This window comes from Bactrocera neohumeralis, chromosome 2 (genome assembly GCF_024586455.1).
Source record: "Bactrocera neohumeralis isolate Rockhampton chromosome 2, APGP_CSIRO_Bneo_wtdbg2-racon-allhic-juicebox.fasta_v2, whole genome shotgun sequence".
NCBI classification, from domain to species: Eukaryota; Metazoa; Arthropoda; class Insecta; order Diptera; family Tephritidae; genus Bactrocera; species Bactrocera neohumeralis.
The window spans coordinates 15,640,140-15,659,553 of NC_065919.1; the positions used below are offsets into that span (position 1 = coordinate 15,640,140).

The window sequence follows — 19,414 nt, forward strand, 5'->3', positions numbered from 1 at the left end:
AAATGGCATGTATAGAGATCAACATGCGACCCTTTGTTGTTGTTTAGTTCCCGCTTTAGTGCCATCACACCTCAACTGTCAATTCGAAATGCAAGAATGCAAATCCAAAGCCGAAATGCACTCAAAGAAGCCATACAAAAATATTTATCACACCTGCCCATAAAATCACACGTTAAGTGCCAAATCAAACTGTAATTTAGCTAGAAATAAATAATCCGCAAATATAAAAAAGCACTTCCAAAGAGAAATATTACAATGTGAAATTTTTTGACATCACATATTGGGTGCATTGAAGTAGGCGAATTGCAGCGTATGTAAAATTAAGCAGTGATGATGTGTCAGCAACGATTTTCAATAAAATTCCAAGTGCGTTCAATAATATCTACAATTTTAAAATACAAGTCAAAAACAATCATATGGACAATATAGCATATAAAAAAGTTTGGAATGCATAGCATTTGAACTATGTACGTACATTTAGGAAATATTTTTATAAAAAACATGATTTCGCCAAAAAGTGCTTAAGTCATAATATCGAATTTTTGTGTATAAATGCGTGTGTGTACATATGAAAGTGCATACATAGCTTTAAATTGATTATAATAATATTATAACCTTAATTAATATACAGAAATTACTTAACGGTAAATACAAATTGTATGCTGCATATTTCTACATATAAAAAAAAAAACAAAAAAACGAATTATATAGCGCTATAATATATACATATGTTTATTACATTATTACATTAATTAATGTGACAAATTCGCTTAAATATCGTCAGACGTTCTACAAAATGCGTACTGTATTTAAACAGTTGTATCAACGAAGATTTCTAGTCATTTTCGCAATTCATTTGTGTTTGTTGGAAAAATCAATATTGCTGTGCAATTGTATTCATGGTTTAAGGTGAGTAATGAGTTTCAAAATATAAATTTTTCTATATTTTTATCATAAGCACCAAGTAGGGCACAAACACGCCACGGCCTGTGACATACATATACATAACTATATATATATATGTGTGTGCGATGAGTTTGAAATTTGTGTGTTATTACGTGGCCAACAACAAATATTGCAGAAAATGGTTATAACCGTAATTTATCATAAATGTCCTCAGCGTTAAAACAAAAAAATTAGTAGCGCGCTTGATTGACAGAGTTCTAAGTCATCATCATAATCATGCATCTAAAACGATTGCACTGTTCTCAATGTAAGCGTATATTGGATATTTGTTCAGGCTTCGTTACCTGTAATGAATCTTTTACTCTTTCGCAATAGTGTGCTGCATTTATTCCTAAACATTTTCCGTTTTTTAGCAGAATTCAAAAATTGCCGGCTAGGCACAATTACATTGAGCTTTCGTTGGAGATTTCTAGAAATTTTAGCGCATTAATTTTAAATTTATACAAGAATTCGTACAGTTATGATTCTAAATGTATATATAGAAGGCTAAATGGGCGAGTGCTGATAATTTAAGATGATTAACGCTATAGTTAAAGACCTTTGAGGATCCCTTACAGTAAATGTAAACAAAATATACCCTTTCCTTCATTGTTCGTGGCACCATAGAAGCTCTACGCAATCTGAAAAAGTAGCGTAACAAAACTGTTAGTATTATACAAATGCAATGAATATCTATACCTTACAGAAATGTCACAGAGAGCGCCGAATTAGTCACCGGTATTGAGTCGAGTTTATCATTGCCCGATATATTGCCAATACCATCGAAAAATTATGATAAAAATCGTGCACCAAAACTACTGGGACAGCCAACCGTTGTTTACTTTCATGTGACAGTGTTATCGCTGGATTCCATCAACGAGGAATCGATGGTAATATATAGACATTTATTTATGAAAAATACGAAGAATATGTATAGCATTGTTCAACTACTTATAGACATATGTCACAGATGTATTCCTAGCACAAAGTTGGCGTGATCCACGCCTGCGACTGCCAGAGAACATGAGCGAACAGTATCGTATATTGGATGTCGATTGGTTGCATAACATTTGGCGGCCGGATTGCTTCTTTAAGAATGCCAAAAAAGTCACATTTCACGAAATGAGCATACCGAATCATTATTTGTGGCTATACCATGATAAAACCTTGCTCTACATGTCCAAGTGGGTATATACTGTATATCAAAGCTATAAGAAATATGAAAAATGATATATTAAAATTTTTAATAATTTATTATAATTTTTTTAGGTTAACTTTGGTGTTGTCCTGTGCCATGAAATTCGAGTCTTATCCGCATGACACACAAATCTGTTCCATGATGATTGAAAGCTGTGAGTGGCGATGGCACCCTATTAAAAAATATATCATTATAAATATGTATATTTGCCTTCGATTGCAGTATCACATACGGTTGAGGACCTGGTGTTTATTTGGAATATGACCGATCCGCTTGTGGTTAACACCGAAATCGAGTTACCACAATTGGATATATCGAACAATTATACAACCGATTGCACTATTGAGTATTCAACAGGTATGAATGTGTGATATGCGCATGCGAAAATAAGTGAAAACCAAGAAAATATCCTAAAAATGCAAACGAAAGACTTAAGACACAAACTTGTTCTGGTTATGTAACGTTACAGTTGCTTACTGCGTTAGGTTAAATGTAAAAAAGTTGACTTTCAAATTCTGTCGGTCTGCTAAGCATAGTTGACAGCGGATTTCATTTCTATCTTTTTATCTTAATAAGTAAACGTTCTCCTAAATTTTTTTGTCCTTCAAAATTTTAGAATAGAACAGATTTAGCTTATACAAGTAAGGAAGAGCTAAGTTCGGTAGTAATCGAACATTTCAAACTATATATTAAATATCGACCAGATTTTATCTATTTTTGCCAATACCTCATACTATTAGCAACCTCAAGTTTTCGCCCAAATGGATGCCTTTTAGGCGCAAAGCTACACTGGTATGAGTAAAACACGCTTTGTCCTTTTCATTGAGATGACTCACATACAGGGTTTGTCTGGAAAGTTATAGGAAGGAGTCGATTTAAAAAAAAATTACTGAATCAATCGTTACAATTTTTTAAAAACTTTCAAAATAGGCTCCTTCTGCGTCGATGCAGCGCTGCCAGCGCGATTTCCCAGCATTGAAGGCGTCACGGAAGGCATTCTCCGGAATAGCCTTGAGAGCCGAGGTGAATGCTGCTTGGATCTCCTCTGTCGTCTCAAAATGCTTGGCCTTGTTAGGGAAGGAAAAAAAGTCCGGGGGCCACATTTGGGCTGTAGGGTGCCTACGGAAGCGTTGGGATGCCGGCTTAGGTTAGGTAGCAAGAAAAGCGGTGTAAGTCGGTGCGTTGTCGTGGTGCAACTTCCAATTGGCTGCGATGTCTTGTCGGACCCGATTGACCCTTCGTTTGAACAAAGGAACAAATTCATGGTGGACGATGCCTTTGATGGCAAAAAAACGATGAGCATCGTTTTCACTTTGGATTTGCGCATTCATCAGCGACCTCTTCCCGGCCCACCAGATTTATCGAGTTTAACACAGAATTTAATCGCGTACCTCTCCTCTAATGAACACTGCATTTTCGGCTTGCACCACTCACAGAAACTCGTCGCGCGAAGATGTTTGTCCTGACTCCCCAGGTGCTCGGAGACAATTGGCCAGCCGATCGTTCGTTGGCTAGAAACGCACTCTACCGAATCCAATCGGTGCTCCGAAGTACAGTCGCGGCGGAAGAAAACCAGTCCTATTACTTTCCTGACAAACCCTGTATTGGTCGATATATGCGGTATAAAGTCAACCCGAAGTTCGAAAATCGGAATTGCGAAAAGAAGAAACGACTGGCGCGCTATTGTTATCTCGGCTATAACCGCGTAAGCAGTATCTACGCCATTGACGAAGGAGAAGAAGATATGCCATACATTGACCGATATTTTCGGTCAAAAGTCAACTATAGATACTGGGGTTCACATATTCGGTACCTAGGGCTTGAACAGTTTTGATTGGATTTGGACAATTTTTGGTCATAAGGTGGCATACTTTAAAGGCATTAATCGCACAAAGCTTTGTACCGTTTTATTAATTGAAATTTGTGCTATATGAGATGTAGCGTGGTTTTAGTCCGTAAGCTCCCATTTTCGCACTATGTGAGATAGGAATGAGAGAATAATGCCACTGACTGACTGAATGCCAATTTAGTTGAAATCGGTCGCGCGGGTCCCGAGATATGTGATTTCACCGAAAAGTGGGCGGTGCCATGTCCATCTACGGACGGACAGATAGACAATCACCAATCATTTATGTAAACATAACCATATACTTACATATGCATATATGTATATATCTCAATTAGTTTTAGGTGATACATACAACCGTTAGGTGAACAAAACTATTATACTCTGTAGCTCTGTATCGATTTCTTTAGATGTCGAAGCTTTACGAAATCGGCTGGTTGATGTATTATATTAAATTACTCCAAAAATATTGTCCATAATATTTTTGTGGTAACAGTCGGTACAAGAAACAGTCAATCATGTCTCCACATATGTATGTATATACAATTCATACACAAACTTGTATAGTTGTTGTCTCACTCTATCCTTTTGTGAATGGTAACAATTTTAACAGGAGAATAGAGAGCTAACAGACATATGGTTGTATTCTCTTCAGTCAAAATATTGTAATATTATAAATTTATATTAATCAAAGTTATAAAATTTCGCAGGCAACTTCACTTGCCTGGCCATTGTTTTCAATCTGCGTCGACGCCTCGGCTATCATCTCTTTCATACGTGAGTGCCGCCACGTTAAATGAAATTTTATTTTCGCTTCTTTTACGCGCTTTTTTCCCTCTTTGACAGCTATATTCCGTCGGCGCTGATCGTGGTCATGTCGTGGATTTCCTTCTGGATCAAACCCGAAGCTATACCGGCTCGTGTTACGCTCGGCGTCACATCGCTACTCACACTCGCCACACAGAATACCCAATCACAACAATCGCTGCCGCCGGTGTCGTACGTCAAGGCCATCGATGTGTGGATGTCATCGTGTTCGGTATTTGTATTCCTATCGCTGATGGAATTTGCAGTGGTGAATAACTATATGGGCCCGGTGGCGACGAAAGCCATGAAGGGCTATTCGGATGAGAATTTACACGATATCGGTGACATGAAGGTGAGAAAGGTGAAGTGCACTGATTTAAATGTGTTGGAATGTTTTTGAAATTGTTCAATTTATGTTTTTTGTTGTTTTCTTATTAGAATCATCATCGCGAGTCGATAATTGAACCACAGTACGACACATTCTGCCACGGACATGCCACAGCGATTTATATTGATAAATTCTCGCGTTTCTTTTTTCCATTTTCATTTTTTATACTGAACATTGTTTACTGGACAACCTTTCTCTAGTTGTTCGTGTTTAAAATAAACGGAAAAAGTTGTTTTGTTTGTTGAAAATATGTATGTAGATTTGTATGGTGTTTGAGTATATAGCGTTGCTGTGCCAAGGTGAGATCCAGTACAACTCAATGAACCCATAGAAACTTTTTCTCTTAGTTATTATTCGTATATGTACAACAGGGTATTTTAAGTTTGCCACGAAGTTTGTAACACCCAGAAGGGAATGTCGAGAGGCCCTATAAAATATATATATAAATGATCGGCATAACGAACTGAGTCGATTTAGTCATAGTCTCTCAGTGTTTGAGTTATCGTTCGGAAACTTGTTGTTATTTTCTCCACAAGTAGCTGCTCAGTTATTGGAGTACTATTATATACAAATGTAACTGTCATACGAACTGAACGATCGAAATCAATTTTTCTATGATTTTTTTTATTCAAGTTTTCGAAGTTAACGATTTTTTTTTTTATTTTTTTTATTGATAACTTTTTTAAAAAAAAACGCATAATCTCATCGGTTCTTTATTTGAAACGTTAGATTGGTTCATGACATTTACTTTTTGAAGATAATTTCATTTAAATGTTGACCGCGGCTGCGTCTTAGGTGGTCCATTCGGAAAGTCCAATTTTGGGCAACTTTTTCGAGCATTTCGGCCGGAATAGCCCGAATTTCTTCGGAAATGTTGTCTCCAAAGCTGGAATAGTTGCTGGCTTATTTCTGTAGACTTTAAACTTGACGTAGCCCCACAAAAAAACAAGCGAAGTTAACGATCTTTTTTTTTTTTTTTTTTTTATAAAATCTGTGTGTTGCAGTATCGGTGGCATAATATCGAGGCATACTGCCGAGTTGACAGTGCTCAGCGGCTTTCGTGGGAAGGTTTTTTATTAAAGCTCATTTCAACAAAGTTTTGTCAGGAACATACATACATACAATATATCAACTAACGGAAATTATAGTTGGAAATCAAAAACTCGTAAGTAAGTACATTGTAGTCACCATATTTTTAAGGGGCTACTCTCATGTGAACGCATACATTTTACCACTTTTTACGAATTTTTTTTTATGCGACAACAAAATTTAATCATTTTAATTTTTTAATACATATATTTTTATTTGTATTTTGAAATGTACAAAAAAAAAAAATTTTTTTTTCGTTTTTTACATTTTTAATATATTTTTTTTAAATCAAAGTAGTCCCCAACAAAAAAAAAAGTAGTTCACTGGTCATAGTGATGCGGCTGTTCATGTTGTCTGAAATAAAAAAAATCGTCCCTACCAAATATAATCAATTTCATTAAAAAAAAAATGTCGAATTTCAAAAAAAAGTCACGAAAATCTTTTTTTTTCGTTAAAAATCGTTTAAAAAAATATGAAAATATTTTCGATAATAAACAATTCTGATAGGGACGATAACTACATATAAACGAGTAGAAGAACATATGTAAATTTTAAAGCAATCGGTTGAATACTTTTTTTAGGACCATGAGTTTCAGAAAATGATGATTCGTGAAAAATGCGTTTAAATCATAGCAGCTGCAGACTTGTCATGGCGCCTGGTAGACAGTCGCTTACGACACGTCGGCGACTATGAACTGTAACTTATCAAATACTATGAATTTCGGTCTGAATGTTTCACAGCATATTTTCAATAGGTTTTATTGTCAAAATATAAAAAAGAAATCGATTTTTCGAAGTGATTACATGAGAATACCCCCTTAAATCATCAGTAAAAATTGTGGGTATGGAATTTCATAATTTTTTGCTTTTTTAAAGATAAAATAAAATAGTAGAAAAAAAAACACTTATTATTTAACGATACATTTATACAATTTTATTAATTTTCATATTTTTTAAATTTTCTTGTTTATATGTATGGATTAGTGTTTCATCAATTGATCACATTGAAAAAGTCTATTTATTATGTTATAAATTTAATTATATAATATTTATATGTATGTATGTATATGTATATTGTATTGCATATTCAAATATCTTTTGGTACACTACGTATTATGTATACTTTATGCATGTATGTATGTGTATAATAATATATGAATGAATTCATTGTATATTTATAGTTCCTTTCTTTTGTGTATAGAAAAACAGTGATTCTTGAAATTAAATATATATGGTAACTCTGGTTATTGCAGTATATTATTTGTTTTATAGTAAAAACATCAATAACTATTATAATTATGAATATACTAAAGAATAACACATTATTAGTATACATATATTAATATACTATTACAAATACAAATGCAGTACGGTGCTAGTGCATAGAAGTAGCGTTTGCTTAAATTCACGCCTAATAAGCCAGCAGTTGAAATCCATAAATACAAAATGCGCCACGCACAAAGCTGACAGAGCGTCGTTATGCGTGTTTTTGTATGTATATATGTATTTAGCTTATTTGATTTCTTTACTTGCACTAATGCTTATCAAATATGTTTGTCGTTGGTTGACATTATGTTGTATTGATGTATGTATAAACTTAATGTTTTATGCAAAATAATAGATAGAAAACAAATAAGAATAAATAAGACACAAAAGTAGTAAATACACACACACATAGCTTAAATATACACATTTAAACGCTAGTATTTATATATAAATACATATTGATAAGTTTAACGCTAAACACTTTCATAAAGCGTTGCGTTTTGATTTCCCTACCGTATTTTCTACTTTTTTCCACGCAACTTAATAGCAGCTTACGTTATAGAACTAAAATAATACGTGCAAGAAACGGAATATCGTTGATGAGTACATTGCTAATGGGCGGGCTATGCTACATTTCATCTACTGTAAGCAGGCTTGAATTTTCTCAATCCATTCTTGTGCCAAATTCGCATTTACGGCATAGAAATTGTACGTGCGACGATTGGTCTTCAACTGTAAAAGAAGAGGGGAAGAGTGTATGCATTTCGTTGAATTGTTATGATTTATGCAACTGTAATACGGTATTTCATAAACTTACATCGAAGAAGCCCTTCTCGTCGATGCGTTTCGTGCCAATTTGTGCGGGCTGCGCCGGTGTCACCGATTGCACTTCAGCTAGTTCTGTTTGATGGTGTGGCGCATAATGCAGAAAACAACGAGAAAAAATAAATATTAAATATGTATACATACATACATATGTAGAAGTATGAATGTATGTATGTATTATTGCAGAAATTGCACTGAATATATTGTGAAATTTTATTTTTCCCTAATTTTATTTTGTGGTTTTATTTTAAGCGTTTAATAATGATAAGATAAAAATTTCGTTAAACACAATAATCGATGTGTTCAAAAGATAAAAATTTCGATTCTTTTAATACTCAACTGAGATCATTATATTCATACACAAACATAACTAAAAGAATATAATTCAATTCGATTGACAAATGTTTTTAAGAACTGAATAGCAAAAAATGTCGAAAAAAAATATTTTCTAAAAATAGAAATATTGAGAAAAATGTATTCGAGTGGCAAAGCTAACAAAAAAAAAAAAATATAAAAAAAAAAATTAAAAAAAAAATAAAAATAAAAAAATATAAAAAAAAAAAATAAAAAAAAAAAAATATAAAAAAATAAAAATTAAAAATAAATACATATAAAAAAATGAAAAAAAAAATATAGAAGGAAAGTTTTTAGTTGAGAAATATTACAATATAAATTCTAAAAACAATAAAAAATATAATTTTCCAAATATTTAAAGCAATACCACAATAATATATAAAATAAAACTATTATACATATGTATAATATACTATTAAAAATATAAAATATTGAAAAAGGATGTTTAACAACAATTTTTTTTTCATACAAAAACTAGACATACAATATATTTATTCGAAAAACAATGCAAATTTTAATTAAGTTTGAAGTATCTAAAATAACGCACATACGATAAAAAGAGGTAATAAACTTACTATATTAATAAAAAATTATAACAAAAAACAATGACTGAATATAAAAAACTGAAAGCATAAAGAGGAAAGCTTAGTTAATTAAGAAGCTATCCAACCGAAAAAATTACAAAGATTGAAAACTTTCTTATATTAAAAGCAAAATCAAAAAAGGAAAAAAAAAATAGAACAACTTACCTATAACTCCTTTGCACTGCGAATCCTCACCGGAGTCATAATAGCGTAGTTGATGTTTTATAGAGTCCAAGACAAACCAACGCTGTTTCCAGCCTTTAAGAAGAGCACCGCGCTTATAAAGATGACTGCAAAGAGAAAGAAATTCAAATATGATTATGGAATTATCGAATAAAAAACTTAAAAGAGGAATAATTTAATATCAAAATAAATGCGGCAGCTATTATTTAGCCTGCCTGCAACACAAAACCTGCAGCCACATGCAAATGAAACATAAATAAACTCAACTACTCAACTAACCCTTCATGCGTGCGATTCTCCGCCACATTGCTGCTGAACTGATTGTAGAAATGGTGACTGGAGGTGCGCGCTGTTGTGGCAGCACTCGATGCTATGCTTGCGGTGTCACCCTGCGAGATGTTCACATTCGGCGGCACCACACCGTCGACTGCTTTATATTTCGTGCAATTCTTCAGCGATATTTCGGTGCATTTCTCGTGATACGAATTACCACAGTCCATGCAGCGGTAGCCCACTGGACCCCATAACAGCTTGGTGCAGTGATTGCAGTTCGTTGGTGTGGTGTATGGATGTTTCTCGAAACGATGCGGATGAAAGTATTTATCCTGATAGCCACTTTGACGACCCTTCATCAAAATCTCTAACGTAGAGCGTTTGGGTGCCAATTTGCCCTGTGACTGTAAGAGAATGCTGCTAAGTGAGGATTTGCGTGTTAACTCCTCCATTGGTGGCACTTCCAATTGGTCCCACACTTGCAACCATTTCTGTGGTAAATAACCACGTTCGGTCTCCGCTTGACGCACATCACTCAGCAGACAAACGAATGCATTCGCATTGCTCTTCTCGATGTTATCATAACCAGCGCTAATAACAATGCGTTTGCCACGCAATTCAGATAAATCGATTTCATCATCGGCATTGGTGAGCTCCAGATCGTATGGTGGACCCTGTGCCAGTTCTTCGTTCGTGTAATATGCCCATAGATCGAGGGCGGGCACTGAACTCTGTGGACGCAGTACATCATCACGTACACAGTACATAAAATTGTAGAAGATTTGTGTCTTCGCGTGTTGCCGTTCGATATAGTCGAATATAGAGTGACCTATGCGATTGAAATTCACCGAAGATTGTGCTTTGCTGCGTACGTCCATGGGATAGACACCCTCGTCATCGGACCCCGTATTACCTGTGGGAATAATAACGTAAAGAATGTGAATATGTTTGCCAATCGAACATACACACAAAGCGTAAACTTATTACCCAATAGATGATGTTTGGTGCCCAGCGAACCACGTTTATCCTCCACCGATGCGATACCTAAATCAAAACGTTCCACCTCGCAGTCAAAAAGAAAGGTGCGGAAACGACACGAAACCATATGGTAGGCCAAGAAGCGCACATAGAACTCGTTGAATTCAAATGCCATTGGAAACTGTCGTTGTATTTGGTAGACAGCGTCTAGAAATTGCAAAAAGGTCGGAGCAAATGCAATACTTGAATTACCATGGGTTGGCTTCAAATTGCTGCGATGCGCAAAACGATGTCCAAATGCTATCCAATCCTTTTCGATGAGCACGCGGAATCCCTCCATTGTGCGATAGTATGGGTCGAGGCAAAGTTGTGCAATTGATGATATTTGCGCGGTTATATCCCAGCCATCCTCTAGTGAGAGCATCACACTGGATTCCTGCAGATCCATTAGATCGACTACTGCACCGGAGAGTTGCAGAAGTGAAGAAATTTGCTGTAGCCACTCCGATTGCTCAACGCTTTTGGCGAATGTTTGGTCGGCATCGTTGGTTGTATTCGAAGGCAGACAGGCGCGCATTAGCTTCTTGAAAGCGATACGCGATTGCCGGTAATCGGCATAGTCGACGGCTATGAACTCTGCACAGAGATCTGCGTTGATGCCGGATTTCGTTTGAGATTTCTCACCTAAATGAATGCAAGGAAGACGGATATAGCGAGCAAGTGCGAAAGAAAATAAGAAGAAAAAAATACCTAAGACATAAAGCCGTAACTTTCGATATGCTGCTGCGGCCGCCGTCACCGATGAATTGTTCTTTATAGTATTCGATTTTGGTTTTAGTGAATCGGTCCAATTATTCGATTTGGATTCGCTACAGCTACCTGAAATCGCCGACTTGTGTTTACGACTAACCTCGGGTGTCAACGAAGTATCTGCGCGATTGAGGTAGGCTGACTCATCGGTAGCGTTCAATAACAGTGAATTCATGGACAAATTCATGCCAGTCATTGTGTATTGCGCCAATGCTAGTGAGAGATTCTTTGGCATAGAGTCAATGAGCGCTGAAATATATTTATCTTGCTCGTGATAGTTGGCGACGTCATGTGACATCGTATTCGAGCCGGTGGAGTTTTTCAGCATACCTATTCATTTAGGATAATTAATATATACATATATATATACTATTACAATACAATTTTGAAACTTCATACTCACCGATCACTGATTTGCTATGTGGCAAAGCGCCTCTTATCAAGAGGGCGCCATTCCGATGCCGCCACGTGGCCACGGGTATGCGTTGACTTTTGTAGCATCGTCCAAGATGCAAAAGCGCTGCATCATTAATTTGCACAGGCGCAACCAACAGCGCAGGATATGAACGACATAAACTGTAGTTGGCATTTACGGTGGTTATGCGGAAGCCGTTTTGTGCCTCGTCAAAGCCTAAACGCTTCCAATCGCGCACATAGCTACGTTCTCGCATGCGCTCCACATCTTTGGCGGTCAGTAAGCGTGGCATTGTGTCCGTATTCGTCTCGAACTCATCATCTTCGAGTTCGTCGTCTAAAGAATGTGTGTCTATCGCCTCCGTTGAAGGACCGAGCGTATCAAAATCTAATGTCGAAGTAACTAATTTACGTTTGGCTGGCGTTTTTTGTTTGAATTTGCGTAAAATCGTTTTCTTAGCGAAACCCTTTAGTGTTGAGTATTTTTCTTTGGTTTTAGATGGTGCGGTGCCATGCATGATGGTACCGTACGATTGGAAGGCAAAGTGCTCGAACTCATCGATCGGATGACGAGCCTTTGTGAGTATTTTACGAAAGGTTTCAATCATTTCCGGCGTCACTTCCGTATCGAAAGCGATTTTCATCAATTGGAAGGTGCTAGAACGCAACTGTAAACCCTCCGGCAGGGTTTGATCTAAATGCGAGAGATATAGTACTGAGATTTTCTTCTCCTTCAGCATTGAGGAGATGGGAAATGCGCGAATAATGGTCTGTTCGCAAGCGAGCGGATCACAGGGTGAGCCTAAAATGCAGTAACATTAAAAAGCAGTTAATTTTTTTTGCATAATAGTCCTATTTTAAATTCCACTTACCTTTGAACACAATACGATAATTTGTTAAGAACAATGCACCTTCGGCTGGTATCCAGCTTTGTGTGTCATCTTCTCGGCCGTCCGGCATGAGATAGCAACGCAAGTGATCTGTTACAATCTCTTCGCCTGGCAGCAGACATGGCGCTTGTATCTTTGGTTTTTGCACATGTGGATGCCTTTTAGATTCTAGATATACCGATTCCAGCGTTTCAATATGCATATGGACTACACCGGGCACCATATCATGCAGATTGCGTATATGCTCAGACGTAACGCCACCCTCAGTACAAACGCGATCGATGAATCGTGAAACCATTTTGCCGACTGCACCGCCCACTTCCAGTGCATCGTTCTCCTCAAAGCCCTCGTCTGAATGTTCGCTTAAGCTGTGCGAGCCCATAATACTGAAATGAAAATGAGACGAAAAATTTGTTTAAAGATGAAAACAAAACTGATCTATTGCGTTGACCGATGCGAAGCATTGTTTAGTTTAATTACGGAATTTCGCATTATAAATACTAGATATTGTTTGAATTCCTCTGAAACATTTCTTTGTGCAAAGCATGTAAAATATTGTTAGTGAAAACTATTTCGGTGTATTCTATACATAAAAATAAGCGTTTAAAAGCGTTTTTCCTAATATTATTTAAAATAATAAAAACAAAAAAAACTTTAATTTAATAATAATGTATTTTTTTTAAGAATCTGTCTTATATTTAAACTGCAATGCTTCAAAATTAGCAACAAATTTTAAATTTAATTACTTTTTATAGAAAAATGTATTCAATAAGTCATTAATTTGAAAACCTGTCGAAGATATAAATCCGAAAATTCTCCTAAGAATGTAAGAAACACAGAATCTAACCTCAAATGTGATCGTTATATCGAAGCCGACAACAATCCATGCCAAATTTCGTGAAGATATCACGTTAAATAAAAAAGTTGAAAGGGCATGATTTTGATAGTTCAATTTGAACGGCAGCTATAAGTCAAAATGGCCCCTTTAGGCTGTTCCTACAAATAACCAGCTTCTTGTGAAGAAAAGGACGTGTGTAAAATCGATATGTATTTCAAAAACTGAATAACTACTTCGTGTAAATACAAACAGACGGACATAGCTAAATCGACTACTCGTCATGCAGATCATTTATATACATAATATATATTTTATAGGGTTTACAATTATCTTACAAACTTAATATATCCTACTCAGTATATAAAAAAATTCATACAAGTACCAGTATAACGTAAATTTTGTTAATTTCAAACGCGGAAGCAAAAACGTGCATTTTATATTAAAAAATTAATAAAAAAATAAGTGAAGATATAAATAAAAAGAATATGCAGGTGCTTACAACAAATAAGAACAAAATCGTACCTCAATCTAAGAAAAGTATTTGTTCTATAAATAAATGGAGAAAACTGATATTATAGTTTTTAGTCAAGTTCATAAAAATTTTAAATGTAAAAGTGTAAACAAATTCCAAGTAGAATAATATGCAAATTAACATTCGTATAATTTTTCAAGAATTCACGAAAATCTAGTTTTTACTTGTCTCGACCAGTGTCAAAATCTTGTATAGCAATTTCAATACATTTAACGAGTCAAAATAACAAAATAAAATGTGTAATAATCTAAGAAATAACAGTAAATTAAGTTTTGATTTAAGAATTTTTAAAACATTAAAGAACCCGTTTTTAATACAACGAAAATAAATTAAATAACAATATTCAAATAATCACTGAAACTCACCTATTCGATACGCTTTGATTATCGTCTAAGCGAAAAGATTGCTTCGGCTTCGGTCCCACTGCATTCACATCAGGTGGTATTAGCAAGGACACCATACGATTAGCATAGTGGATGGCTTGACTATAAAGCGTGGATTCTTCTGATTGCGCTAATTCCTAAAAAGTAATTTTAAACAAGAAATAAATCTCTGTACAAAATAGGAAAATAAAGTTTTGTGCTAATTACGTTCTTTTTCTCCTCCTCCAGCGTTGGACTTTTACGCATTTGTTCGGCTGTTATCTCAAGCGCAGTTGGCTCTTCCAGCGGCACATCGTCTAATACGATATTGGACTCCTTATTATTCTCGATTTGTCGCCGTCGTTGCATGTACAAAGCTTTAATCTGTGTCTGAACATCCTGATAGAAAGTAGACTCCCAGAATTGCAAGTTCTTCCATATGGGATGGTCCTGTATGCAGGTGTAGGCAAATTGTACTATACCCGTGGAAAGCTTGCGGCAAAAGATAGTGGACATCGGCAAGAGTGCCGCCGCAACGGTGTACTCATCAATACCCGTAGAATTTTGTATTGTTTTATTCATAAATCTGTCAGTAGTGATTAATGTTAATATCATATTTAATATACTATGTATATATTTTTGTATTTATAAATTTCAATTATATTTCGTTAAGAACTCACTTAATCACCAAGTCGAACTGTTGATGGTCGAGTATCGCTTTATTGCCATGCACATAGCCGAACAGTTCACGACAGAGTATTAGACGTGCATCACGGTGTTTGAGTGTGCGCATCACAGCCGGCACAAGTTTACGCGCATCGGCGATTTTATTTTCAAAAATATAAGCGACACAAGTTTTTAGCACCTTCAAAGAAAAAACATATTTTTTTATCATATGTACTACTCATAGGGGGTAAATAATGTGCAAATACCTCGAGTCGGCGTGCAGAATTTAAGATGGCTGGGCGCACATCTAGCACCTCGGGTAAGCGCGGACCCATCGGTATTATGCGCATTTGATTGCGCAATACCGTTAAACGATGCGAAATACAGTTCTTGCGCATGCCATCGTTTATAATCAGCTCAACTTTTTCGCTGCTAATACGTGGAAATGCTGGCTGGTGTATGCGATGGAAAGAGCCATCCGGCGGGCGGAGTACTTTCTGTGCGTAAACCTGTTGACTTGGACACTCGTTTTCGTATAGTGTTTTTCCCAACTCCTGTATGTGTATTGGAACCTGGAAAAAATTATTATCAAGCATTATGATTACTCTATGAAAATATTAATTCTATTTTGGCGATGTAATATTTATAATTATATTTGTAAAAATCCACTAACTTAAGGAGATGATCTGTTGATATTATATGGTGCATAGTACAAAAATTAATCGATATCGTTATACATTTTTAGGCAACTTACTAAACTCTTATTTTGCGCCTCGCTCTTCAAAATCTCATTCATAGAGCTATATAATTCATCCCAAGCATCGGCAGAACGCCACGGTGGTCCACGTTCATTCACGAAGGTGGTAAAGAACATGCTGTCCAAAACTCGAAATAAAAATTCACTTTCTATCAGATCACGTGCACCCAAAAAGCCGGCCTTGTGAAAAGTTATCACCGGTTTAGGATGTATGCGTATAATAGTTAGACATGAGCGGTATCTGCAGAAATAAACAGCAATAAAAAATATTAAATTTTCTTTTTTTTAGTAAAGACATGCATATTCTATTTTTACCCTTGCAGCAGTTGTGCAAAGAGGCGCATGAAAATAGCACGCAATTCCTTATCTATTATTGCATCGGACTTAGGATAATTAGTTGGTTTTTCGAGCGACGGAAATGCCAAATCAGCCTGTGAAAGATGCGGAAATAGAATCATCGTAAGCAGCTCTTGAGTCTGTTCCCACAGTGGTGATGGCAGTATGGGCACTGGTGGTGACAGTGATTCTGGTATCGTCACCATGCCACCGTCTAGGTCTACGACTATAACATCCAGCAGATCGGTGATTTCGCTGACTAATGAACTGTGTATGCCCATTATAAAGGGGGTGGGTGTGGAGAGAACTTCGGTTAACGGTGCTGGCAATATCGGAATGTACACATGTGTGTACCTACATTGAAGAAAGTATTAAGAATTATGTGCTATATTAAAGCATATTGTTTACATAGAATGATATATTGAAAATAAATACAGACAGGTAAATTGAAAGAACTCATATCGAATTTGTTTACCTGAATGGATACATCAATGATACCAGAGCCTTGCAGCTTTCAGTCAGATGTGAATAGCTTTTTGAATGGAATAGAATTTTATTCTCCGTCATAACCGCGCACAGCAGTATAAGTACATTTTTAATACCTAACCGCCACATTATATATTTTAGCAGAGCAGATACCCGACACCAGTGATTCCATATGTTAAAACGGTGGATGTTGTGGTTAAGCGGTGAAAATATCACATTTTTCGATGGATTGCATTGAAATGCGTCATATTGAAAATAATAATATTAATTATTAAGAATGAATTATAAAATTTAGCACACAAGCAAGCACATACATATACATACATATATGTTTGTGTTCGTTTTAGTATATATTTGAATAGCTGCATACCTAATTGCTTAAAAACAAAGTAAACAGCTGTACCCGTCACTGGTAACGATGGCGACTGAGGCGGCTGTAGCGATTGCTTATCGCCCGCTCCTATGGAGAAGCGTACTTGTGGACCGCCTGGCGGTGGCACCTGTATACATCCAAGTATATTGCCAATGAGATTTTCTAATGCGTAGGGCAGATTCTCAATGTATACTGTGTAAATAGTGCCTAGACAGTTCTGTAAACAATAAATTACATTTAGATCAGTTTGTTTATATAATAAAATATATTTACTGATAATTTTAAATTATTCTAATTAGAATTACCTTAAAAGTATCTCCATAATCGAGCCGTGATATTAGCACCAAACATTTGGGCGCATACATAACGCTGTGATGAGATATTATGCTATTATTACCACTTCCACCGCCGTTAGTGCTGCCCGTAATCGCCGGTTGAAATTTGGAGCTACCAATGCCGCTAACGGTAGCAGTGGCCTCATCTTCTTCATCAATGACTTTATTAAGTGTGATGGCCAATGTTTCATGGAAGCTAAGACATGCACAGTAATGCTTATTTGCATCGATATCAGTAAGTACGGAAGTGAAAAATTTTGGTTCTTGCTTATCGTACGACAAACCCCAGCCAAGTGGTTGACAAAACTATTTCATATGCAAACAAACAGACTTATCAGAATCAAATTTGTAGAGTACTTTCTATTTTGGATACTTTACATAATAGCATAATGAAAAATAAACAAATGTATGAGTGAAATAATACAATAGTAAGTTATAATTGTTTGAAAAATTTTAGTTTCCTATGTACATACTAGATTCCAAGTCATTTTCACTTTTTATTTAAAAAAAAGCAATACAAACTCTTTTGCTGCTTATGTTTTTGTGAACTCATACTTAAATACATAAAAACAATTCATTTGAATATGTTAACATATTCATTTACAAACGTACCCACTCTATGCCTTCGATAAATGGAGTATCCGGCCAGTCCTTTTCCGGAAAACGCTGCACTATCTTGCCACATGACATGTGTATGTTACCAGCAGCAGTCCCTAGAATTTATCAATCATAAATTGTAAATCAATTATGGGTTCTGAATTTTTTTTTAATTCGGCAAATAAAAAATAGAAGCAATACTATAAAAAACTAAATTAACTAACTCGAAATCAGCAAATAAATATGTATGTATGTATGTATATAATTTATCTTCTTATTATATGCAAATACTTAAATATGTTTGCACAAATGTGTATATAGACAAATTACAAATTACTCACGTTCTTTATCGTTATCATAGCCAACAATAACGAAATAATCAGCAAGCCGCGACATGATGTCGATATTGTTATTGTTGCAGCGGCGTTCTGCTTTTTTTCATTACAGCCGGTCATACACCAACGTCCGCTATTGGCGCTGTATACACCTGCTCTTGGCAAAGTGCAACAGACTTAAAGCGGCGCAGACGACGACGTTGGCGTTGACGTCGCGATTATCAACGTCACTAATTCTGTATTGGTCCTTCCTCACAATGATGGGACACAACTAAATAGCTGATTGCATTTGTTTTAGTTTTTGGATTTTTATTATGAATGTAGCATGTACTATATAAACGTTCCGGTATCGCCAAGCAACCCTTTCCAAATTCAACTAAGTCAATGCTTGATTTCCACCTTGCCGTCACTGTCATCAACATTAAAAACTGTGTATCACCAAAATTTGCATAAATTTCTCAATTCCGTTCGCGTTTCGCATAAATTAATTTACAATATGTTTTATGCGTATTCATTTTGCCATTCACCAACACAATGGATACACCATAAATATACATACAACACATTTTTTAATCAATTTCATTTCATCTTTTGAATAATCGACCACTGCACAACAACCACACCCTGTAGAATTTTTTGTTTTGTATCTTTTGTTACCGACGTCTATACAATCCAACGAGTAATCAACTAGCCACCAAGGTACATACAATCTGCCGTTTGCGTCCAACAATACAATGCAAATGAAATTCCTTCTTAAAATGTTTTATTATAAACAAATTGGCGCGCACGTTCGTCGCCGCTCCGTTTCGCGCACAAATTCTTAGCCAATACACCTTCTTCTTAATGTTTACACGACACACACAGCTACGGGCAACGCACAAAATAATTATTTCGCCTTTTCCAAACGCCAGCCAACTACACCCACGAAGACAGCTGGAAAATTAATT

The 19,414-nt window shown here is 35.8% G+C and overlaps 2 protein-coding genes across 5 annotated transcripts; one reads left to right on the forward strand and one right to left on the reverse strand.

Annotated features, from left to right (window-relative positions):
• Positions 1–76: 76 nt before the first annotated feature.
• Positions 77–5,438, forward strand: LOC126762629 (glycine receptor subunit alpha-4). Of its 4 annotated transcripts, none has more exons than XM_050479525.1 (9): positions 77–644; positions 785–909; positions 1,652–1,835; positions 1,903–2,129; positions 2,215–2,297; positions 2,366–2,500; positions 4,700–4,766; positions 4,836–5,157; positions 5,235–5,438. In XM_050479525.1, the coding sequence occupies exons 2-9, from the start codon at positions 797–799 to the stop codon at positions 5,382–5,384; spliced, it is 1,281 nt and encodes a 426-aa protein (XP_050335482.1). In that variant the 5' UTR covers positions 77–644; positions 785–796; the 3' UTR covers positions 5,385–5,438. The 4 variants fall into 4 exon arrangements, with proteins under 4 accessions (XP_050335482.1, XP_050335490.1, XP_050335464.1 ...); XM_050479533.1 differs by having other exon boundaries at positions 77–467; XM_050479507.1 differs by having other exon boundaries at positions 77–366.
• A 2,074-nt stretch (positions 5,439–7,512) lies between these two features.
• Positions 7,513–19,387, reverse strand: LOC126752303 (myotubularin-related protein 13). The gene is made up of 19 exons (XM_050463016.1): positions 18,474–19,387; positions 18,148–18,248; positions 17,506–17,841; positions 17,198–17,417; positions 16,817–16,943; positions 16,321–16,695; positions 16,003–16,246; positions 15,515–15,820; positions 15,263–15,447; positions 14,811–15,168; positions 14,586–14,740; positions 12,833–13,236; positions 11,950–12,762; positions 11,487–11,876; positions 10,746–11,420; positions 9,765–10,671; positions 9,468–9,592; positions 8,357–8,439; positions 7,513–8,271 (listed from the first exon to the last, which is right to left on the reverse strand). The coding sequence occupies exons 1-19, from the start codon at positions 18,526–18,528 to the stop codon at positions 8,179–8,181; spliced, it is 5,952 nt and encodes a 1,983-aa protein (XP_050318973.1). The 5' UTR covers positions 18,529–19,387; the 3' UTR covers positions 7,513–8,178.
• Positions 19,388–19,414: the final 27 nt, after the last annotated feature.